This window comes from Monodelphis domestica, chromosome 2 (assembly GCF_027887165.1).
Source record: "Monodelphis domestica isolate mMonDom1 chromosome 2, mMonDom1.pri, whole genome shotgun sequence".
Classification (NCBI taxonomy): Eukaryota; Metazoa; Chordata; class Mammalia; order Didelphimorphia; family Didelphidae; genus Monodelphis; species Monodelphis domestica.
In genome coordinates this window covers 59,518,241-59,543,413 of record NC_077228.1, presented here as the reverse complement: position 1 = coordinate 59,543,413, position 25,173 = coordinate 59,518,241, and the positions used below count along the sequence as shown (strand labels likewise).

The window sequence follows — 25,173 nt, the reverse complement described above, 5'->3', positions numbered from 1 at the left end:
AGAATTCATTTTGAGGTATTATATTAAAGTTGTTTGGAGGGCAATTTGATAGAGTAGATGGGTCCATGTACCTTCTCTACCATCTTGGCTCCACCCCCTCATAAGGAATATATTAACAAGCTAATAATATTTTTGTATTAATAGCAAAATAGTTCTAACCTTGCAGACTCCATGAAAGGATCTTCAGAGGTCCCCAGGAGCCCTCAGCCTACCTTTAAGAATTATTGTTTTAATAATTAGGGAGTTTCCTCTTACATCAAGCTTATACTTCTCTGCAATTTCTACTGATCATTCCAATTTCTGCCCTCTTGGGTCAAAGGGAACAAGTCTAATATTTCTTTCAGAAGAAAATCATTTAAGTACTTGAAGTCAACTATCATATTCCTCCTGAAAATCTTCTCTTCTCTTGAGTAAATATTCTTAGTCCCTTCAAATGACTGTCATAATGCAAGGACTTGAGGTCCTTCTTCAGTTCTCATGACTCCCAGTCTAGTGATCTTTCCACTACACTTGGAAAATTCAGAACTCCTTAGCTCTGGCTAGTAAATAGAGCATCAGATCAAGCATTAGGAGACCTAGGGGATGGAAATAACCCAGAGTTACTTTATAATGTATGCAGATACCCAGAAAACGGGAAGCTTATTTTGTAAAAGTTCCAGTTAGGAGGCTAAGACTCCCATGAGTGGTCTCAATTCTAGATGAATCATTAAGTTTTATGTTTTGGACAGTTTTATCAAGTCTTATAAATTCTTCTTTGCCACATAGAGACTGGGAAGACTTCCTCAAGTTATTCCTTTCCCCTTATTGCCTTTTCTAGTTTTTACCCCTTTGCTTCCAAGGATGTAGAGATGAAAAGATGCCATGGATTGAAATACTCAGCAACAGAAATATTGTTTGAAGAATAACTGAGTGTCCAACTCCAAAGAAAGAACTGATAAAAAGAAATGTGTGACATAGTGACATATATATCTTGTTATAAATGTATATACATATAGTTATATCTATATCCATTGGTCTGTATAGTCAAATGAAGTCTTCTTTAGTGTGGAGAGGGAGGAAGATTCCTGGGGACTTTAAGTAACAAACAAATAAATTTTTGAAAGTTTTTTTTTTAAAGTGAACATAGAAATAAGACTCTATAACTACCCACATACAGAATTATATACTTCCTGATTTTTTTAGCTTTTTCAGAACACAACTCCAGCCCATCTAATTTTTCAGAGAATATATTAAATCTTATTACTAACAAATTTCTTTCCCAAATAATCCCTTCCAAATAAAATATTGTACTTAATGGCCATAGATATGTGTTTTCTTGCATTGCTTCCCCTGGAATGTTCTCTCTCATTTTCTTTCAGAATTATACTTCCTGATTTTCTTAATACCAATCTGACCTTCCTGACTATATCTTTTCCCTTCATTTACTCTCTAACACTGTTCCAAAGATCAGCTTCTTAGCTTGACTTTTAAGACTCTATAATCTGGCTTCTATCACTTACTTATCTGGCATTAATTCCTACTACACCCCTCCTCAAACATTCTTCTCTCTGCCCTTGCACTCTGTTCTCAAAGCTCAGAATACCTTCCCATTCTTTTTTTTCCTCTAAGACTTAACCTTCTTTAAAGTCTAATGCCTAAATGAAGACCACTTCAGCAAAGAGAATACAAATAAAATGTTTAACAACTATATCTCTGAATAGCAAGATGTGCATTCAAGCTTAATATGAATTATTAACATTTCCTCCATCATTTTCTTAAATCTAGACAATAAACAAAACATTAAATAAAGCCCTGATTTGTAGGCTTTGAGGATTTCTGGGGTATAAATGTTTACAATGAAAATTTACCAATCCAGCTGTTGAGAGATGGTTTGAACACATTTTGATAGCCTTCTCTTTTTGTTTGCCTTATCTGATACTTATTTTTGGAAGCAAATATGCCACCTTGACTTATGATTTTAAAGATATGTTTGACTTAGCTTCATTACTCCTCATTTTAACCCTTTTTTGTGAACAGGAATCATGTCTTCCACCTTTTATGAATCCCTAGTGTTTATTTAATGGATAACAACAACAACAACGATGATGATGATGATGATGATGATACTAATAGTATTTATATAGGGCTTTAAGTTCCTCAAAGTGCTTTACAATTATTCTCTCATTTATCCTCACAATAAGCCCAGGAGGTAGATATTATTATTATTAGCGGGAAACGGAGCACATAAATTAAGTGACTTGCCCAAACTAATACGTGTCTGAAGCTGGACTTGGACTCAGCTTTTTCTGATCTCTGATCCAGCATTATACTCAATGAACCACCTAGCTGCCTATGAATGTTTGTTGAAAGTAACAGGATATTTATATAGATCTCTAAGGTTGGCAAAAAAGACTTTTTAACCCAAAATCTCATTTGATCCTTACAGCAACCCAGGGATGTAGGTGCTATTATTATTCTTGTTTTATAGAAAGGTAAACTGAATCTCAGAGAGAAAAAGCAATTAATTACCCTGGCTTACATAACTCAAAATGCATAAAACAGGATTCAAACTTAGAACTTCTTAATTCCAAGTCCAGCACAAGATGGAAACTTGAGGCCATGACTGATAGTGGTTCTATTTGCTGCCTTTCTCCCCTTTTCTTTTTGCCTTTCTTGGTTACCACTTGTTTTCTCCTCCTTGGGCCCAAGGCTCTTGTTTGTCCCAGTTAAAGCTCCTAGATGCAATTACACACTCCATTAAAGTTTAACCTGAAAGCCTGCAAACAGTTCCTGGGGAAATATAAAACGTTCCCTTTTCTATTTTAAACATGGTCCATTGCTTGCTCACAAGGAGAAAAGCCGCCTACCGCAGTGCAAAGTAACAAGGGAGTGAATGCTGCAGTTGCCCCAAACATCCTCTTAGCCTAAGGGAAGGTGCAACATATAAAAATACTGGGGACCCTTAGACTTCCCAGGGACTTTCTGACCTTGTCTGCTTCCCTATAGAAAATTTTTTAGAACTCAGTGATTGCAGTCTCTCTGTCTGCCTCTCTGCAAATTTGCAAGCAGTGGTCTTCTGATCTACGGATCCAGTGATCAGGGGCAGTTAGGAGACTTAGTGTATAGAATGCTGGGCTTGGAGTCAGGAAGATCTGAGTTCAAACCTGGCCTCGATGCTACTATATGACCTCTATCTGTCTTAGTTTCCTCAACTGCAAAATAGGGATGATAATAGCACCTATATACCTGGGTTGCTTGTTATAAGGATAAAATGAGACATATTTATAAAGTTCTTAGCATAGTGTCTGATTCATAGTAGCTTTTTAATAAATTCTTATTCCCTTCTCTTCTCCCATTGAACACAGCCTTGGCAATACAGTCAGAAAGCTCAAGGTGGTTTTTTTTAGTTAACTATGTGATTTTGGCTATATTTGACCAATAGCTTCCAAAGGGGCAAATGCCTTATACTTGGCCAAGCAATTGATCTGGCTCTCAATCTTTGACTATCGCTTCCCACAGTGGGCAGTGTTGCTTAGCTGATCAGTTGACATCTCCAGGGAACTGAGCGATGTTTCATCTATTTTATTAATTTTGTAGGTATGAGCAGATCATAATAGTTAGGGTTTTAAGGTTTACAAAGGACTTTATAAATATTTACAAATGTTTTTTCCTCCCAACAATCTTGGGCAGGTAGGTGCTATTATTATGACCATTTTAAAGATAAGAAAACCGAGACTAGGATAGATTGAATAATTTTTGCTCCCAGAATTACCCGGCTAGCATATGTTCAAAGATGGATTTTAACTTATCTCTTTCTGATTCAAGGTCTTTTGTACTATCCACTTTGCTACCTAGCAGCCTTGATTACTATGCCTAGATAACCATGCTACTATAGGAGCATCAAGACAGCATGTACAATCAGAGCTTAGTATTTCATTCAGGCAGGATTAAAGGATCATAGACAAAGAGCTAGGAGGGGACTTGAATGCTATCTGGCTCAACTCTCCCATTTTATGGATGAGGAAGCAAGAAGTAGAAGGAGTTAAATGACTTTCCTATGGTCATTCAAGTATTAAGTGGCAGAGACAGGATTTGAACCCTATACTTCCTGATAACTAAGTCCAATAATCTTTCTGAGAGGCCAAAGTTAATTTGATATGTAATCCCAGGTGTACATCGATAATGGACAGTTCTTGCTCTTAAGAAATTCATAGTCTAATGGAGGAGACAAAATGCAAAATGTGAAAAACAGTTGTGTACAGTAAGATTCATACAAGATACATACAAGTCTTAGAGGGATGGCACTAAGATTAAGGAGAACTGGGGAAGGTTTTTTTTTTTACAGAAAGTGTGTGTGTGTGTGTGTGTGTGTGTGTGTGTGTATGATATAACCAGACTTACATGTTAGGAAGATCAATTTGACAGCTGATTGGGGAATGTATTAGAATCGGGAAAGACTTTGGGGCAGGAAGACCAGCCAGCAGATTATTGTAATAGTCCAGGTGTGAGAGGATGAAGAACCTCTGAGCTGGGTGGTGGTAGGATCGGAGGAGGGAGAGGGGCATATATGAAAGATATTATGAAGCTACACATGACAGGACTTGGAAACAGATTAGATATGGGACAACTGGTGGTACAATAGATAGAGTGCTGGTGCTCAAATCTGACCTCAGATCCATGCAAGTTTCAACTATAAAATGGGGGAAATAATAGTATCTATGTTTTAGGGTTGTTGTGAAGATCAAATAAGAAAATATTTGGAAAGCAGAGAGTTGGAACACCAGTGTTTGTTCTTTTCCTTTCCTTCTTTTCCTATGGATGGGAAGAGCAATCGAAGTCTAAATTGTCAGTTTAGTTGACTGGGAGGCTGGTGACACCCTTGACAAAAAGAGAATGGGAGGAAAAATAATGAGATTTGTTTTGGACAGGTTCAGTTTAAGCTTACTATGGAACATTCAGTTTGAGCTGGCAGTTTATATATGGGACTGGAGGGTGGGAGAGATTGATGCTACATAGGTAGATCTGAGAGTCATCTGTATAGAGATGATAGCTGAAACCATGGAAGCCAATAAAATTGTCAGGTGAAATAATATAGAGTGAAAAGAGCTTGGGACAAAGTTCCAGGGGACCTGTCACTGTTAGTGGATATAATGTAGATGAATATCTAGTAAAGGGGACAAAGAAGGAGTAGCCAGATAGGTAGGAGCCGAACTGAGAGACAGAGTAGTGTCACAAGAAAACCTATAGAGAATATCAAGGAGAAGAAACAGTGTCAGAAAAACAGAGAAATCAAGAAGGATGAGGAAATTGAGTATGTTAAGAGATTAAGCAATTAAGAGAAAGTAACTTCAGTTTAATAACTTTAGAGAGAGCTGTTTTTGGTTAGAGGGAAGCTATACTATAGAGTTAAAAATAAAATTAAAAGAAAGGAAGAGGAAGTATTATAAATAACCTTCTTAAGGCATTTAACTACCAAAGAGAATTGTGATGTACGGCATAAAATACCAGAAATGGACATGCCTAGTGAGATTTTTTTTTAGGAAAGAGCAGACATGATCATTTTTGAAGGCAGCTAATAGGAAACAACTAAAGATTAGTGAGAGCACAGAGATAGTAATCTGTTAGAGAAGGAAGGATAAAATGGTATCACTTGAATTTATAGAGTTTTGCTATGTCAAGAAGGACCACCTTTTCAAATGAAATGGGTGAAAGAAAAGGTAATAAATAGCAGAATGCATCTGAGTGAAGTTAAATAAGAAACAAAGGAGAAAAGGGAGCTTTTGGTGAATGGTTTCATTTTTCCCCAGTAAAATTGGAGGCAAGATTCTCAGTTGAGAAGGTGAAGGAGGGAAAAATTTGAGGAGAGATGAGAAGATCCAGAAAAGTCACTATGGGGAGTGGGACAGTGAATTGCTTAGGAAGGTGTAAAAGGAATGTCTTCCCAGTAAGGGTCCAGTGGAGATTATGTAATATAAACTTAGGGTGGTTTCACAATTTTTCTCTAGCTTTATTCAGTAGCATGTGAATGTGAATAGTGCTGAAGGCAATGGATAATGAAAGTGATCTAAAGTTGCCATTTGGTGGGATAAAGGAGCAAGGGACTCAAGAGAAGAGGACAGTGTAGTCAATCAGTCCATAAACCTTTATTTAGGGTCTACAAGGTACCAGCTATTCTGCTAAGTGCTGGGGATTAAAAAAAAAGGCAAAAGATACACCTTGTCTTGAATAACTCTAATGGGAGAGACAAGTGAATGAATGTATATACAAGACAAATATGAAGCAATCAAGAGAGAGAAAACACTAGAATTAAGAGAGAATAGGAAAGACTTCCTATAGAAGGAAGAATTTTAGTTGGAATTTGAATGAAGCCAGGGAAACCAGGAGGTAGAGATGAAGTGGGAGAACATTTCATGCATGAGAATCAGCCAAAAAGAATGCTGGTATGTGAGAGTTGAGTTTCTTGTCTGTGGAAAAGCAAGGAGGCCTTTGCCACTGGAAGAAAAAGTACATGAGAGGTATTATGTGATTATGTGTAAGAAGAGTGGAGAGAGAGAGAGAGAGAGAAACAGAGAGAGAGAAAGAGAGAAAAACAGAGAGAGACAGAGAGAGACAGAGAGAAACAGAGACAGAGACAGAGAGAGACAGAGAGAGATGGTCAAACAATACTTTAGAAAAATCACTTTGGCACACTTCCTTAGCTGTGTGACCCTGACTATGTCATTTAACTCCAATTCCCTAGCACTTACCAATTTTCTCTTGGAACTGATACTCAGTATTAATTATAATAATATAATAATCAGAATTGATTGAATATAATAATTGATACTACAGAAGGTAAGAGTTATTTTTTTTAAAGAAAGAAAATCACTTTAGCAGAAAAATGAAAGATGGATTAGAGGAGGGAGAGACATCTGGTAGGTAGACCAACTAATAGGCTAGTGTAATAATTTAGGGATATGACAGTATCAGAAAAGAGAAAGGGTTATGTTTGAGATATATTACAAAGGTGAAATCAATAGGCCTTGGCAACAGATTAGAAATGGGGATGAGAGTGAAGAGTTGAGGATGACACCTAAGTTGTGAGCCTGGGGTACTGGGAGGGTGGTAATGCTCTTGACCAGTGATAGGTAAGTTTGGAAGGAGGAAGAGTTTAAGGGAGAAGATTATCAGTTTGGTTTTGGATTTTATTGAGTTTAAGATGTTTATTGGACATAGAGTTCAAGATATCTGAAAGGCAGTTGGAGATATGAAGTCAGTAGAGAGGTTAGAGCTGGATAGGTAGATTTGAGAATCATTAGCATAAAAATGATAATTAAATACATGGTAGTTGTTGAGATCACCAAATAAAGTAGTATATAGAGGATGGGCAGAGCATAGGACAGAAGGAAATCTATAATGACTATCCATCTTACTGAGCTCTAATGCTCCAAAGCATATTCATTTCAAGCAGTGACTAAAGGCAGATAGTTGTAGGAAGATGTTAAGAGTTGGAGGAATCAACAATTCAAGCACAGGGTAGCAGTATAGAATGCTACCCTGGGTTTGATAAATTCAAAGACCCCAGAAACTTTGGGAAGGACCAATTATTTAGAGAAAATGACAGCAGTTTGGCAGAAATTAGGTTTTGACCAACAACCCATACCATATAGCTTGGTATGAGCTCCAAATGGATATAGAACCTAGATAAAAAGGTTTATATTATAATCAAATTAGAGGAGGAAGGGAGAAATTACCTTCCACATTTATGGATAGGGGAAGAGTTCATGATTAAATAAAGGAAAAAAGAAGCTCACAGGATGAAATGGATTATTCTGAGTATAAAAGTTAAAAAGGTTTTGCAACAAACTAACAATATAGTTATAAACTGAGGAAGTAACCATGGAAATGGGGAAAAGATCTTTGTGGCCAAGTTGTTCTGATAAAGGTCTCATATCAAAGATATATAAAGAATGGATAAGATTTTATAAAAATAAAAGCCATTTCCCGTAAATAAATGGTCAAACAACATGAAAAGACAATTTTCAAAGGAAGAAATCCAAGCTTTGTTAACCACATACAATATTCTAAATCACCAGTACTCAGAGAAATTAAATTTAAAGCAACTCTAAGTTTTACCTCATACTCATCAAATTGGCAAAGATTACAAAAGAGGAAAATGACAAGTATTGAAGAGGCTACAGGAAAACAGGCAAACTAGTACACAGCTGATGAAGCTGTCTAACCATTCTGGAAAGCAAGTTTGAGCTATATCCCCACAGTTACTAAGTTGTACATACCCTTTGATCCCATCTATACCACTACTAATCCTTCAGAGAAATGAAAGAAGAAAATGGTCTGTTTGTATTAAAATAATATCAGCTCTTTTTATAGTAGCCCCAAATTAGAAACTAAGGTATTGTTCTGTTGGGGAATGACAACACATTCTGGCATATGCATGCAATGGGACTTGACTACCTAAAAAAATTAACAAAATGGACCATTTGAAAGGAAATTAGAAAGACCTCCATGAACTGAGACAGAACAAAATGAGCAGAAACTGGACAATATAGAATTATAAGAATATCATAGAGAAAAACAATTTTAAAAGACATTAAAACTCCAGTCAATGTAATGACAAACCATGAGTAAAGAAGACTGAAGATGATAAATGCCACTCACCTACTGTCAGAGGTGATGAACTTAAAAATTCAGAGATACATACATCTTTCAGTATGACCAATGTAGAAATGTTTTGTTGTGCTATGTATACTTGTTATGTTTTCTTTTTCTTCAGGTTATTTTTCTTCAAGGTGGGTAATGAGATGGACAGATTAAAAATAAATTTATTTTTTAAAAGAGAGTATGTCTGCTTTGAGAATTGAGCAGTTAGTGGCTGAAGAAAGTAAAGGAGTAAATGTTAAAGAGGAGAAACCTCTTAAGTTATCCTCAGATCACCAGGACTATCCAGAATTATAGTTCATCTAAAATATGACTGGGGAGGATGTAAATTTGGTAATCCTATCTCCCCAGGAAATGTTATGACTGCAAAAGAATTGGAGGGATCCTTGCAACAACCCTTTTAAGAATAACAGGGCCCCTGTAGCTACTACTATTCTCTTTTTAATGAGTGTTGCTCTAAGGCTTCCAAGCAGAACTGAAGGTAGGATAGGGATGCTGCTATATTTAAGTGGGAAGACCTCCCACTTATTTCTCGCTGGGTTATCTGTTTGAACCCTTGGAATCTTCTGACTTAGGTAACAGATGCTGGCTATGCTTGAAGACTTAGCCTGCAGAGCTAAAGTTGAAGGCCATACTGCAAAATCATCTTCTATTCCTGGAGCCCAGCTGTGTGCCCATCCGAAAGTCACTCCAGTTACTGGTACGATCTTGCATATATCTACCCTGCAATTTCGTCCCAAGGACCTTTTTGTTTAGAGTAGCAACTCTGAACAGGGGTATAGGGGATTTGTGGAAGACTTTGTGGAGGAGGAACAAAAGTCTCTTTTGGTTTCCAGCTATAATCCCAGCCAATGTAATGCCTTTCCATCCTTGTGGTTGCATGAACCTAGCCAGGTGGATTCCCTTATCAGTAACAGCCAATCACAATGTAATTACTGAGACTTTCTAAGTTGCATACACTGGAGTGGTCTGCATAAAAGACATCACTCTAATTTGACTGGTGGAAGCTTTCATCAAGAGCAGTGGTGTCAAATTTTAATAGAAAGGAGAGCTATTAATCTGATCATAAAGATCATGCTAGAGAGCATATTAAGTTAGTCTTAAAATGTTACATTATCTGTATTTTAATTTATTTTGTTAAATATCTCCCAATTATATTTTAGTCTGGTTCCAGCTGTAGTTGAGAGTATTGCAGGCTGCCTGTAGCCTGTGAGTCATGTATTGGACATCCTTGATCTAGTAATGTTGTAATGTTCCCTTATTCCTAAAGTTCTTTGTAAGATCTTTACTGGGGTTTCCCCAGAAGCTATAAACTTGAGTTTTCCCCAATTAATTTTCATTTTTAATCACCATAAGTAAAAGGAAAAATAGGATCATTTATTCTCCCTGGAAGTCTTCAGGCAAAAGCTAAATTATCATTTGAGGATAGAGTGCTGGTTCTGGAGTCAGGAAGACCTGAGTTCAAACTTGGACTCAGACAATTACTAGCTGTGTGATCTATGTCAAGCCACTTGCCCTCGGCTTCAGTTTTCTTAAGGGTAAAATGGGGATAATAGTAGCATCTAACTCCCAGGGTTGTTGTGAAGATAAAATGACATAATATTTTAAAAGTGCTTAGTATGGTGGCTGGCACATAGTAGGTACTTTAATAAATGCTCATTCCCTTCTCCCTTTATAATAGCAGATGGAGTGGTGATATTGGCAGGGATCTAAAAAGGGAACAATGGAAGGAAGTCTCAATGAAGAAGAAAAGATGGAGACATCTGAAGAGACCACTGTTACTTAGGAATTTCTCAATCAGTACTTTTTAAAAAAGAAATTGGCAGAAAGGGTGGGCATCAGGGAAAGAGCCTAAAATCAAGAAATAATATTGTTGACAAGCTCAGATTCAAAAAGGCATGAACAGAATAAGGAAAAGTGGCAGAGATGTGTCAAAGAAAGAGCCTGTGACCAAGGAAGCATATTTGAAAAATGGCATGAGACATGGCACTTTAAGTGTAGTGTCAAGAGGAATAAAGCCCAGGATGAGCTGAAGCTTATGAAAATAGTTGGGTTTTTAAAGCTAGGTCCAGGACAAGCACAGGAATCTGGAAGGGTTGTCAGCTTCTTTGTCCAACAAGAAGGAGAAAGTGAAACTTCTCAGCTACCAAATTTCTCAGCTACCATTTTGATTCCATCTTCTTGGTCAAGGTGAATGATCTTTAAATGGGAAAGGGTAGGACAAACATGGTTAAGAGAGAATTGGGGCCAAAGATAGATGAGGAGATAGTAAGAAAACACCTAGTAACTCTAAATGAGCATAGCTCTCCAGGCTCAAGTGAATTACAATCCAGAGAACTGAAGGAAAGCATCATTGTGATTGCTGTATCACTGCTGATGAACTCTGAGGAACTGTGCAGAACCAGGGAGGTGACAGAAAATGGAAAGACCAGAGATGACCATCTCAAAAAGGAGATGCGCAAGTCTTGGACATATAAAATAATTAATGGGTGCTTCAAAAAAGAAGTGGCATTCACATTGAGCCAACATAGGATCATATAATTATGCCAGACTAACCTCACTTTCCTTTTTTTTTTAACCCTTACATTCTGTCTTAATCAATCCTGTGTACCGATTCCAAGGCAAAAGAATGGTAAGGGGTAAGCAAATGGGAGTTAAGTGACTTGCCCAGGATCATATGTCTTCCAGATTTGAACCCAGGACATCTCTAGGCCTGGTTCTTAATCCACTAAGCCACCTAGATTCCCCCTTCACTTTCCTTTATGATGTGGTCAATATGTTGATTCTTCAATAGCTCCAGACCAAGGGCTGTTAACTTTTTGGCATATCATGGACCTATTTGTCAGTCTGGTGAAACCTATGGAATCCTTCTTAGAATAATGTAATAAATGATTAAAGGAAATGCTATGTTTCATTTCTAGGTGAGTGAAAATAAAGCTAAAAAATTTTTTTTGCCACCCAAATTCACAGACCCCCTGAAATTTCTCCCAGTTCTTAACATATTACCTGACATATAAATGTTTATAGACTGACATTTATTTAGTGCTTTAGGCTTGCAAAATTCTTTCTTAACAGCAACCTTATTTGGAAAGCAGGCAAATATTATTTTCTCTGTTCTACATAAGAAGATGCCAAGGCTGAGAGATAAATGATTTATCAATAATTATAAAACTACTAAGTGTCAGAGCCAAGATCTAAACTCATGTCTTTCCTGGTTTCAAAATTCAGCTATCTTTCCATTGTATTCTGCTTTCTCAGGTAGGTCAGAAGAGAATCAATGTTGAGATTATGGCAAAAGATTTGAAAAAATACATGTTGTTCATTTTATGGTATTTTTGAGATTAAGATGGAGAAAAATCGATTGAATTGGGTCAAGAGATTAATCCCTGACATGAACCGATTAATGACCTCAGGTCCTTATTGACATACTGTAAGGCTCTATTTGTAACTGTCTGTTGGATAGTTTTATAGTGACCTGACATGTTTAAACTGAGATTCTAGTTTCAGCTATAACCTACTTCTACACCTCTTCTTAAGCCATTGCTTTATCTTTAATAAATATTAGTTGAATTGGATAATGGAGAACACAAAGCCAACTTACTAGAAGACAGAATTAGGATCAAGAAAGGTTCAGGCTGAAACAACAAGTTGAATTGTAAAATAGATAAATATAATTCTCTGAACTTGAATTTAAGAAATTAGCTACAAAAACATAGGATGGGGGAATATATGACTAGAAAGCCCTTTTTTTGGAGCCTATGCAGAGAAGGGTGACTATGTAGTAAAAGGGTTGAAGGCTATGCTATGTGAAGATTAGGTGATGCATTCTCATTTGCTACATGAGGGAGTTGAAATAGATGACTTCAAAGGTCACTTACAGATTTAAAGCTATGATCCTTTTTGAAAGAATGTAAGAGCCAGCCCCAGAGATGGGAAGTCCTTGGTTCAAATATAACCCCAGACACTTCCTAGCAGTATGATCCTGGGCAAGACACTTAACTCCCATAGCCTAGCTCTTACTACTCTTCTCTTTTGGAACCAATGTCTAGGGTGAATTCCAAGATGGAAGGGAAAGATTTTTGGGGTTGGGTGGTTTATTTTATTTTTTTTTAAAGAAAGAACATAAGAGTGCATAGGGTAATAGCTTGATGAGATGGTAGGATCAAGTGATATTTTATACATGTGTGTGTGCATGTGTTAAAGGATGGGGACAATCTAGATATGTGTTTAGTCAAGTCAAACCAACAAGCATTTGATAAACACATCCTTTGTGTTAGGCACTGGGAGCCTAAAGATAGGAGAGGTCAAAGATTAGAGGAGGATGACATTTGAATGGGGTAAATTCCATTTTAATAGAGGAGGGACCAATAACAAAGGATGAGTCTTGGCACAGGGGTTGGTCTTAGCAAGAAGAAGGGCCACTGCTTTGTAGAAGTTCAGTACAAAGCATAAGAGAATGGGGGAATGCTATTGAGATGTTTTGAAGTATAGAATAGGGGGCAAGAGAGAATCTATGATGAATGGTCTACATTTTTAAGTAACATGTAAGACAATCTTCCTCTCAGAAGTAGGATGGGGTAGCATATATGAATACAGGAGAGAAGATGGGAACAGCTACTGTGGGGAGGGTAATGAGAGAATTAATTGGGGAAGAATTGAGAAGCAATGGGCCTCAGTGTGGGTGCAAAGAATAACTGGAATTAATGGATGGAAGTAATAAAGTAAGTTTTAGCTCATTTTAAGAAAGAATTTATTATTTTTTCTTTTTCTATTTCTTTATTATTAATTAAGAATATTTTTCCATGGTTACATGCTTCATGTTCTCTCTTTCACCTCATCCCACCCCCTTCCTGTAAGCCAATGAGCAATTCCATTGGATTTTACATGTGTCATTGATCAAGACCTATTTCCATATTATTAATATTTGTACTAGGGTGATCATTTAGAGTCTACATCCCCAGTTTCAGAAAGAATTTAAAAATGATGGAATAAGCTTCCTTGCAAGGTCATGTTAAAAGAGAGACTAAATGACCATTTGATGTTGTAGAAGGGATTCATATTTCATGTCAGTATTTAGGATAGATTCTTTGTATCATTCCATGATTGGACAAGGGCTTCCTCCTATTCTCCATCTCCCTTTTTTACTCCCCCCCCTTTGGGCACTTTCAGAAAAGGAATGATGATACATATAAAATAATAGTCAGCTTTTGCTACAAGAGGGACTGTAATCAAATTTATCTATGCTTCAGAGGAAAATCAGAAATAGGGGTCTTTCAGAATTTCCTCAAAGAAATTTGATGTGATGTTGGGAGTAGTATGGAAGATGTTTTGACAGTTAGGTAACTTTAGAAAAGTCATTCTGTTCCCTGGACTTCAGTTTGCTCACCTTTAAAACAAAGGCACAGATCATCTCCACGACCCTTTCTAATTATAAAATTCTGTCCCGTGCTTATTGTAGACAGAAAAAGCGAACTTTTGTGGAATCAGTACTCCTCTGTTTTATTTTGTTGTGATTATAGAGGGATTGATATCACTGCAGAGGTTGGTCAAATGCTTCAAAACAGCTATGATGTCATTTCTGAGTTTAGCAGATGCTGACATGAATATACTCCCGGGAAATGCATTCCCAAGAGAAAGAATGCTTTGTGTAGGCAGGACAATGGAAAACACCTATTCAACCTGCACTCCTTATTTCTAGAATGTTTCCATCACAACGATGTCCTTCCTTAATTGACCTTCCCTTCCTTAATCTCATAACTTGTATTTCTTTCTCCCATAATTACACCATACTATGCCATGCCCTCTCATTCATTTCTCAACTCTGTACCAACCCCAACTTATTTTTTGTCTCTTTAATTCAGTTGTAAGACACCAAATTGGCTATTTATACTCCACTTGCTTTGAGAACATGGCTAGGAGATCTGTCTTATGTCTTTGGTCTGATTTTCCTCTTTTACATACATCATAAAAATATCTTAGACAAGCCAGAAAAATGCAGAATGCTGGTTTAATTCTATCCTATGGTGCCTCTGAGGTATCAAAACCTATATAACTGTGGGAAGCTGTAGGCTAAGTGTGGTGAACACTGTGGTCAACATTTCCTCTAGGGTTAAGTTTGGGAAGAGTTCAGCAGTTGGCCTGAATATCACCCTTCCTTCACAGCCTCTCTCTTCTTTCCTCTCCCCTTCCCTCAAAAGAATAGCCCAGAGAGTAGATGGATTGGGACAAAATTGAACACATTACTATTTGATAAACCTCCTGAAGTAAGACTCTCCTGATGAGGAATTTTTGTGCCTATGTCTAAGTAGGGATTAGATTTGAACAATTAGTTCCTGTAACTCAAAGGCCACTAAACTGCATGACTACATTAAAATTTTCTCTGTCACAGGCAATCCATAAATAGCCAAGCAAGTGGAGCACAATTCTAAATCCCCTAATCTAGACCAATTATTGGTTGTATTTCCCAGTAGAATATAAGGTCCTTGAGGGCAGGAACTATTTGCTTTTTTGTCTATTTATTCCTGTTGCCTAGTGCCCCATTTTGCAATCAGTTGGTCCTTAATAAATATTTGTTGGATTAAGTAGGATTTGGATTCCAAACTAAAAGATCAGTGATTTCAACAATGTCAGTGTCCACTTCACCAAAGAGACTCACATCCCTTTTCCTCCCTCCCTCTAGTTTATAAATGGTTCCATAAGTTACTGTAATAAAAAGAGTCACAAGATAAGGGCCAGACACCTTTTTAGATTGCTAGGGTGGCAAAGATTTTGAGAATCTAGGTTTGTTTTTACTCTGAATAGGAATTGCATTTCCTCATCTTTGACCGAGATCTAGGGAATTCTATCACCAACTAGCAATGACACTGGAGGAGTGGTATAGACTAAGGGATTGGGGGGCTCTTTCCCTGCTAGAGAAAAAAGAGAATATTTTAGCTTTATCCTTATTCTGTTTCATCCTTTGTTCAAAGTGGGCATAGTCAGGTCATGCTTTCTCTCCACTAGGTGAAATATTGATCACAGGCCCAAACATAAGATTTCATCGATATGAGGAATTCCTGTATAGAAACTTCCTTCCTTGATGCAGATCAACAACTCATTTATGACTTAAAAGCCGCAGAGTACAGGGCACCAAGAGTTTAAGTGACTTTATCCACAATCATATAGTCAGTGTGTCAGGGTGATTCTTAAACACAAGTCTTCTTGACTCTAAAGCTAGCACTTCTTATTCTATTACTGGACTGCACCTTGAGCAAATTCTTCATTACTAATAAGAACATGATTATATTATTGTGAAGGATTTCATTAAAGGCATGGTAGAGTTGGTACTGGGCAAAGGTAGGTAGGCAGGCAAAATTTGACTTTTGCCCTTTTCTACTTCTCTTTTAAGCATTCATTTTATTTGGTTAGCATGTCACCCTTACCACTGTTCCATGTCCTAATACTGCTGTCCTATGGATTACCTCCTACCAGGCTGTATCTTTCTTCTTCTTCTTTTCTTCTTCTTCTTCTTCTTCTTCTTCTTCTTCTTCTTCTTCTTCTTCTTCTTCTTCTTCTTCTTCTTCTTCTTCTTCTTCTTCTTCTTCTTCTTCTTCTTCTTCTTCTTCTTCTTCTTCTTCTTCTTCTTCTTCTTCTTCTTCTTCTTCTTCTTCTTCTTCTTCTTCTTCTTCTTCTTCTTCTTCTTCTTCTTCTTCTTCTTCTTCTTCTTCTTCTTCTTCTTCTTCTTCTTCTTCTTCTTCTTCTTCTTCTTCTTCTTCTTCTTCTTCTTCTTCTTCTTCTTCTTCTTCTTCTTCTTCTTCTTCTTCTTCTTCTTCTTCTTCTTCTTCTTCTTCTTCTTCTTCTTCTTCTTCTTCTTCTTCTTCTTCTTCTTCTTCTTCTTCTTCTTCTTCTGTCTTAACATCAATACTAAGTATTGGTTGAAAGGCAGAAGTGTAGTAAGAGCTAGGCAATTGGTGTTAAGTGATTTGCCCAGGGTCATACAGATGGGAAGTGTCTGGGGCCAGATTTAAACCCAGGACCTCTCCTCTCAAGACCTGGCTCTCTATCCAATGAGTTTCCTAGCTGTCCCCAAACTCTCTCATGAAATAATTTGCATTGAATCATAATAAGTAATGAACATAGATGTAGAGTTGGAAGGAACAGTGGAGATCATATAATCTCTTCTCATTTTATAGCTAACAAACCAGAAAGGGCAAGGGTCTTGCCTAAGGTAGTAGATCTAGGATTTGAATTCAGGTCCTTTGGGGTCCAAATCTAGTAATATTTTTATTATTCTACACTGTCTTTCATGTGATTTGATATATTATCCTCTCTAAGTATATTTGAATTTTGATAGACAACTCTTTAGCCTTGAAGAATACATTGCTAATGAGGAATCTTAGATATGGAAGAGATTTTGGGAATCAGGGATCTTTGCAGAAGTCGTGGCATCTGAGACTGGAAGAGATTCCAGATCATTCCATAGGCCAGCCATCTACTAGGACAGTCCTGAGACAGAAAGGATGGTGAAACCTACTTAGCATTCCAATTGCATGGCCCAAAATTTAAGGAATATTTGGAATTCAAACAACTCAGGGATGCTCACCCACAGAGAGCAGTTGAGTTCTGCCAAGTGCCAAACTTATTACAGGTCAATTTTCATGGCTATAAGAGCCATGAAAAAAAGAGTTTATCTTTATTCTGTTTGATCCTCTATTTAAGGTTGGTATAATCAGTTGATAACCATTGCTAATATTGACCACAGCTATCCTAAGACTGAAACTTTCAGAATTAATTTATATTTAGCAATAGGACTGGAAATATTATCAAGAGGGCCAAGGTTTGAGTTCTGACTCTTATATATTTGGTTGTATTATTCTAGGCAAGTTGTAGAGAAACAGAAGGGTATGGTGGAAAGAGTACTGGCTTTGGAGTCAGATCCCATTCCTGACATTTATTTATCTATCTGACCTTGGGCAACTCAATTAACTTCCTTGGACCTTAGTTTCCTTACCTGAAATGGATGTGGCTGAAATGTTTCCTGAGGTCTCTTCCAGCTCTAGACTTATGATTTTATAAGTATCTCATGACCTATCTGAACCTCAGGTTCTTAATAGGATTACAAGAAAGGAACAACATAGTCATTTCTGTGTTTCACAAATATTAATTTAGTAGCTTGATGGAGGACGAGTTAGAGGATTGGCTGGTAGAAGTGAGATCAAGGAGACTATGAAAACATCCAGAAGAGAGATAATGAGGGTTTGAGCTAGGACAGTTGGTTATTTAAGTGGAGAGAAGAGGACAACTCTATGAGATGGTTAAAGATAGACCTGTTTATACACATCATTTTGTGACAATTGGATTCATAAACTCTTTTTTTCTCCTGGTTCACTGCTTCTACCACTCAACTGTATTAATTAGAATTTAGACCTGAGTTCCATTGTTGTATGTGACTTTAGGCAAAACACTTAAACTCCCTTTGTTCAATTTCCTCACTTGTAAACCCAAAGAGCTGAGATTAGATGAGCTCTTAGGTTCTCCTGTCCAGTTCTACATTTATGATGCTATAGCAGCTAATGATCTTGACTGGATTTAGAAATATTGAAGTAGAGGATTACTTGGCAGTATGGGTTGATGAAGGTTTTTCCAAGACCAAAGAGTGGTCCCACAGCATACAGAGAACTCAACTTGGAGCCAGGAAGACTTGAACTCAGATTCGTGTGAAAGAAATTATTTAGGGGACATTGACTGGGATGGTGACTGGGATGGGGGGACAGAGTCTAGCCCTGGTGTGTCCCCATAAGCATCCCCTGTGAGCGTCAGCATCAACATGCAATGTCACCATGGAGGGAGGAGCTAGTGGGGCTTAAAAGGCAAGAATTGGGAAGGAGAGGGGTCTCTTTACTTCAGTCCTGAACAGACTGACTCCCTGGGTTGTTACTTGGCAAGGTATGGCACAGCATGGAGAGGGCTACACTGGGCTAAAATCACAGACTTGATCTTACCTGAACTCTTTCTCTCTCTTTTTATTAATGAATAATTATTACTCTGGTACTGAGCCTGAAGACCACCTTTTAATTATTACAAATATGTGACCCTGAGCAAGTTACTTATTTTCATTTCCATCAATTCTAAAATAGGGAAAATAATAGCACCCAGTTCCCAGGGTTGTTGTGAGGATTAAATGAGATAATATTTGAAAGACACTTATGTGGCCAGTTATTATTGTCTGGGTTTTAGCATTACAGAAAGTTAGCACTAGAATGGAATCTAAAGAAACATTTGTAGTCTATTTATATTGTTTTGTAGATAAGGTAAAAGAAAATAAGAGAGAGAGAAAATGACTTACCCTAGGTCAATCAACTAATTATGAGTAGAATCCATCTGGTTTACAGTAGAACCCAACTCTGGTTTTACCAGGGGAGTTCTACCAACAACTAGTCTATTCTGCTCATTTCTAGTTGATAGTAGAGCTCCCTTGGTTAGACTACAGCTAGAATAGTGAGTTTGGTTCAGGGAGCCACAATGTTTAAAAGAACTAGTCATCCACAGACAACCAAGATGGTGGAGACCTTGGTTGATGCCATTTAAGGACAGAGGAAGGACTAGGGGATATTTAGTAGAGGGAAGAGAAGACTTAGAGGTGACATTTTGTTCAATTGTTTTCAGTTGTGTCCTACTCTTCATGACCCCATTTGGGATTTTCTTGGCAAAGATACTAGAGTAGTTTTCCATTTCTTTCTCCAGTTCATTTTACAGGTGAAGAAACTGAGACAAATGGGATTAAGTGACTCACTGTATGTTACCCAACTGTTGTCTGAGGCCAGATTTGAATTTAGGATTTTAACACTCTCTCTCTCTCTCTCTCTCTCTCTCTCTCTCTCTCTCTCTCTCTCTCTCTCTCTGTCTCTCTCTCTCTCTCTTTCTCTTTCTCTCTCCTCTCTCTTTTTATTAATGAATAATTATTACTCTGGTACTGAGCCTGAAGACCACCTTTTAATTTAATCTCTCTTTCTCTCTCTCTCTCTCTCTCTCTCTCTCTCTCTCTCTCTCTCTCTCTCTCTCTCTCTCTCTCTCTCTCTCTTCCTCCCTCCCCTCTTTCTCTCTCCTGTTTTTTTCTCTATCTCTCTCTCTCTCACACACAGACAACTGTCATGATTGTTGACTTGATTTGAGGGCATGTGATTCTGCAGAAGCTGGGTCTGGAACTAGGCTTTTTTGAGGTGAGGATTCTGTAATTTTCCTGCCACAACATGCTTGTTTCTGTTTGTATGCAGATAAAAGTTAGGAATCTGATTCAGTCACAGTAGCTAAGAATTTTATTATACATACAAAGACTAAGATGGATTTCAGTGATTATAAAACCTTGAACTCAGAAATTTCCAAAGATAGATCTTAGCACTACTTAAAAGGAGGGAAACTATCCTGACCTTGCATATCTAGTTGACACAACGGTCAACTCAGCTTGGACCTAACTGCATCATATTAGGCAAATAGCTTTTCTTCTGACTCTCAACTTATTCAAATGGGTTTTATGATCACCAAGATCCCTTCATGTTTAGAGATCTGATTCTAGGAATGACTCATGGGAATTAACCTGGGCTAAAACCCATTAAACTTTTGAAAGCATTTAGATGACAGAAATATCCTTGTATAGCCTAAACCTCACAGGGCTGGCATGGACACCAAATGAGATGGAGACTGTAAAATGCCCAACAAATACAAGTTATTATCATAATCATCAATACTATCATGGGTCAGTTGTATTTGACCTTATCTTCCTAGGAAATACTAGATACCACAGGTGGAGCTTAATTTACCTTATCTTATTCGAATAGAATCAATGACTGGAAAAAGATGGTTAGGGCCAGGATATTTTCCTTCTACATGCTGACCCAGGCCAAAAAAGAAACTGAATCCATTGGTCTATTTTTTTTTTAACTACATGTGTGCTGATTGGGGCTAGAGCCTAGCTTTCTCATTATCTGACAGGGCATCAGCACCCCACCAGTATTTAGTATGGTATAGGTTTACTTCTTCGGGTGGTAAAATTTATACCTGAGAAGTTGCACATCAACAGAATTTTAATAGATAGAATCATTTAGTGTGGGCCAAGGAGGGATGTTCTTCAAAGGGACCTTGTGATCAAGATCTTTTGTGGTATGAACAACTATATTTTAATTTAGATCGGTTGGGAAAATAGACATATCCCTGATCTTTCTGACCTGTGGTGAACCAGCTCTTGCTTTGTTCCTCACAGCAGAGCTGGTCTTAGGCATCATTATGAGGTCTTCAAAGTTCATTTGGGGGCATCTTCCTGAAGGATAAGTGGAAGAATTGGTGACTCGAACCTCTGGTCTTCCAGCTTCAGTCACTGACAAGTTTCTATGTTTGAATGTATCATAAAATCTATGGTAATATTTTAAATCTGAGAGTAGGGACTAAATAAATGCTCATTCCCTTGTGTTCCTTTCAAGAGGAACAGGAATACTCATGCTTGGCTGGGAGTTCACTTCCACTTTGTGGGAGCCAATAGTGAATTGGAGCAAAATAAGCATCATATTTATATATCCTACAGGCCTGAAAAAGTGGACTATAATCTGAGAGATAGAGAGAGAGAGAGAGAGAGAGAGAGAGAAAGAAAGAAGGAAGTTTCTGCTGATATGAAGGTTTCACCAACCAATATTCAGTAATCCAAATTATTTGGAAAGAGTTCCTCTCCTTCTTGTAAAATAATAAAAAAATATTTATATAGAAATTACAATATGTCAAGTACTGTGATAAGCACTTTACAAATATTACCTTGTTTGTTCTAACCTTAGGAAGTAGGTACTGTTATTATCTCCATTTTATAATTGAGGAAACTGAGGCAAACAGATGCTAAATGACTTTCCTAAAGTCACAAAGCTTCAAAATGTCTAAAGGCTTGATTTGAACTCAGCTTTTCTTAACTCTTGGGATAACTCTCTACTGGACCAATCAGCCATTGTATTATTTTCTCTCCACAGTCCTCAACACATTCACAGAGAGCTCCATGTTCTAGACCATCTAGGCTGCCAAAGATGGATCAGATGATACCTAACACTTAAATCACTCTCATGAAAAAGTCAGCAAAACTAGTTGCTGCTTCAAAAAGGTCAATTCAGTCAAAATGGTCCACTGTGTGGGTACACCAAAGAGTGGAGATTGGGAGATGTAGGGTTTCTGGGGAGATGGAGTATCTTGTTTAGTGTGTAGAACCCTGACTTCCTCTCTCCCATACCCATAGCTTCAGTCTGTGGAACTGTGTATTAGAAAGCTCACTGGATTTGGAATTGGAGGATCTTGGTCCCTCTCTGAGTCTGGCTCCTTTCTAATAATGAGAACCTGAAGTCAGACCACTTCCTTCTCTTCTCTGGCTCCCTGATTCTTCTATAAAATGCTGATTCTTCTATAAAATGAAAGCGTTGTACTACATGATGTGTGACATTTCTTCCAGCTCTAAATCTCATGAATTCAAGCGCAGAATTGGAGAGGGGGTTGTTTCAGAGGCAAGAATGATGGATTTGGAGTCTGAAGATAAGGGTTCCGTTCCCACCTCTGCTACCCACCTTGGCCATGGACAAATCACTCCATGTAAATTAACTGCAGTTTTCTCACCAGTAAAATGGCGAGGAGCGAGGTGGCATTGAGTGGCATCTTAACTATTCCAGTTGAGATGTCTGGCAAACATTTCCTAATGGCTGGGTTTATTCTTGACTGTTAAAGAAAAGTAACTTTCAAACACTGGGATGTCCACTTGTCCTACCCTTTAGTCTTCTCAATGACTTGCCCCAAGCACCCTGAAGTATTTCAACACATCCTCCTCAAACTGCCCTCTGTGGCTTGCTGGAAACTTTAGTTAGTGAAATATTCAGGTGGATTGGTGAAAATATTTTCAAGTATTTTCTTAGCAGCCTCGGGGAAGGTCTAAAGGGGGTAAAGAGGCAATGAAAAATGATAATAAAAGAACTAAATTTATATAGTTTTTTAAGGTTTGTAAAAACATTTGAAATACATTTTCTCATCTGATCTCCACAACAACTCCATGAGGTAAGGTGCTATTATGATCTCCACTTTACAAATGAGGAAAATGAGGCTGAGTGGTTAAATGACTGGCCCAGGTCATACAGCCCATGCCTAGGTAGGTCCAGTTCACTCAACCTGCTATAATTATGCTGAAAGCACTGGCTTCCTTGGGGGTTACTTACTGTCCCTTGGGAAGTAGTTTACACTTTGGGGAGTTAGGCTATCTGGGGTTCATATCTCTACCCTGGCACTAGCTCCATGATAATTGTACAGTCTTCCTGAGCCTCAGTTTTCTCATCTCTAAAATGGAGATAGTTTTGTCAATATCCATATCATTATTGTTGTGGGGGAAAACACTTTTCAAATCTTAAAGTGGTTTATAGAAATCTGACCAAGTTTTCCAATAAGAGTATGGGCCAGGTTTGCTATCACACCTGGGCTCATCTTATACATGCCTTCTCCTTTATTGCTGATGCCACCAGGGAAGGAGGGCCAGCAGTTAGGGGACTAGAGTAGAAGAAGTGGGTTTACGGGGAGGGACGGGAGGAGAATGGTACAGGAAAATGCTGAGTAAAGTAAAACTCCTGAATGTAGAGAGTGAGAGACTGCAAAGCAACCCATAGATTTTGTTATCTTCTCACCTGATATTTTGAGCAGACTTTGGCAGAGGTATACAGACCATGGTGGTAGCAACTGGCTTAGAAAGCTTTCTTTGTGAGACCTCCTAATCTACCCCCTAGATACTGCAGTGGAGGGTGCTCAATATATCTAAAGACAACATTCCTGTTTCTAGTTTAATTCATTCTTCATTCAGTTTATAATTTTTATTCTTCCTTGTATCTCCTGCCCTTGTAACCATTTCAGCTTTGGAACACATTTAATTCATCTTTTTCCTTTGTTCTTTCCTTACCTCCTGCTCCCTTGATGACCCATGAATCCATCTTTCCATCCCCCAAACTGTTCTCCATCCTTCTTTCAAATCTATTCCTCTAATTTTATCTTTCTTATGGATGGCTGAACTCTTCTTGGTATTCACCTTGACTGCAGGTCCCTGAAAAACTTTACTCCCAAATAAAGGAGACTGAAAACTCCCTGCCATGTATTTTTTTCCTTCTCTTTTTCAACTCAACCTCCCAATGTTATTTTTCTATTCCATTTTTTACTAGCCAATATCATGTCTGAAATTGCCAACTGGTAAATGCAAGTTTCTGAGCAATGATCACAGTACCCTGACCCATAGCAGATTGAGCAATAACTGCTCATTGGCTTAAACAAAAGTAAGTTGTGTCGATGAAGGGAATTTCTAGCCAATGGGTTAAGAGAGCTCTTCTTTGCTTGTGAATTTGGGCTGTTTTCTATCCACTGTACAGACTGGAACCTCAGTGAAAGTCATCAGGGAGAGAGATTTAAACTTTAACCAACCAACAAGCATTTATTTATTCTTTCAAGCCCTTAAGCCTTCTGTCTTAGAATCAATATTAGGTATTAGTTTCCAAGGTGGAAGAGTGGTAAAGGCTAGAGAATGGAGTTAAGTGACTTGCCCAGGACCACATAGCTGGGAAGTAATCTGGTTGAGTTGAAAAGAGAAGGAAAAAAAGGATATGGCAGAATGAATACAAGTAAGTATCTCTATCCCACTGAGCCACCTAGCTGCTCTTCAGATGACATGAAAAACAATTTTAACCCTTATCTTCTATATTAGAATCAATACCATGTATTGGTTCCAAGGTAGAAGAGTGGTAAGGGCTAGAGAAAGATCACATAGCTGGGAAGTGGTCCTGGTTGAATTGAAAAGAGAAGAAAAAAAAGATATGGCAGGATGAATACAGGTAAGGATCTCTAGACACTGAGTCACCTAGCTGCTCTTCAGATGACATGAAAAACAATTTTAACCCTTATCTTCCATATTAGAATCAATACTGTGTATCGGTTCCAAAGCAGAAGAAAGCTAAGGACTAGGCAATGGGGGATAAGTGACTTGCCCAGGGTCACACAGCTAGGTCCTCAAATTTGAACCCAGGGACCACCTCTCTCTAGATCTGACCCCTAATCCACCTGTTACCCCTTAGATATAGCAACCTTAATAACCAGAGAAAATGAAACCTTAAAATAAAGGTATCCCAATTTTCCTTCCATTCTTATTTTTTTCTCCTTTTTTTTGCACCCCAAGCCCAGGTTTCTTATGTCCTCTCCTTCCTTCCCCAGTTCCCCTCACCTGGATATTCTATGTTTGTCACTATTAAGAAGATGGTGAAGTCCACTAAGCTGCAGTTACACCTCCAGGGATTTCCTTTCAAGTGCAGAATCTTGAGATTGACCAGGTGGCTGATGGTCATCACGGGCAGGTTCTCCAAGGCTGTGTTTGCTCAGGTCAGCTGCCCTCAGGGCCGTGTTATTGCAAGGGTGTATTTATCAATATCCGAGAGGTAGGGGTTGTTGGAAATGTTTAAAATCACCAGGTTGTGGAGCATGGTGAAACTGAATGGGGAGATGTAAAGTGATGTTGTTGAAACT

At 38.0% G+C, this 25,173-nt stretch overlaps 1 protein-coding gene across 1 annotated transcript in view; it reads right to left on the bottom strand.

Moving 5' to 3' along the window:
• Window positions 1-25,051, bottom strand: part of LRRC52 (leucine rich repeat containing 52) — a 44,225-nt gene extending 19,174 nt beyond the window's left edge. Inside the window, exon 1 of the mRNA XM_007481048.3 lies at window positions 24,875-25,051. Coding sequence (XP_007481110.2) covers window positions 24,875-24,995 — 121 coding nt within the window. The 5' untranslated portion in view covers window positions 24,996-25,051. The remainder of the gene's footprint in view (window positions 1-24,874) is intronic.
• Between the last annotated feature and the right edge of the window lie 122 nt (window positions 25,052-25,173).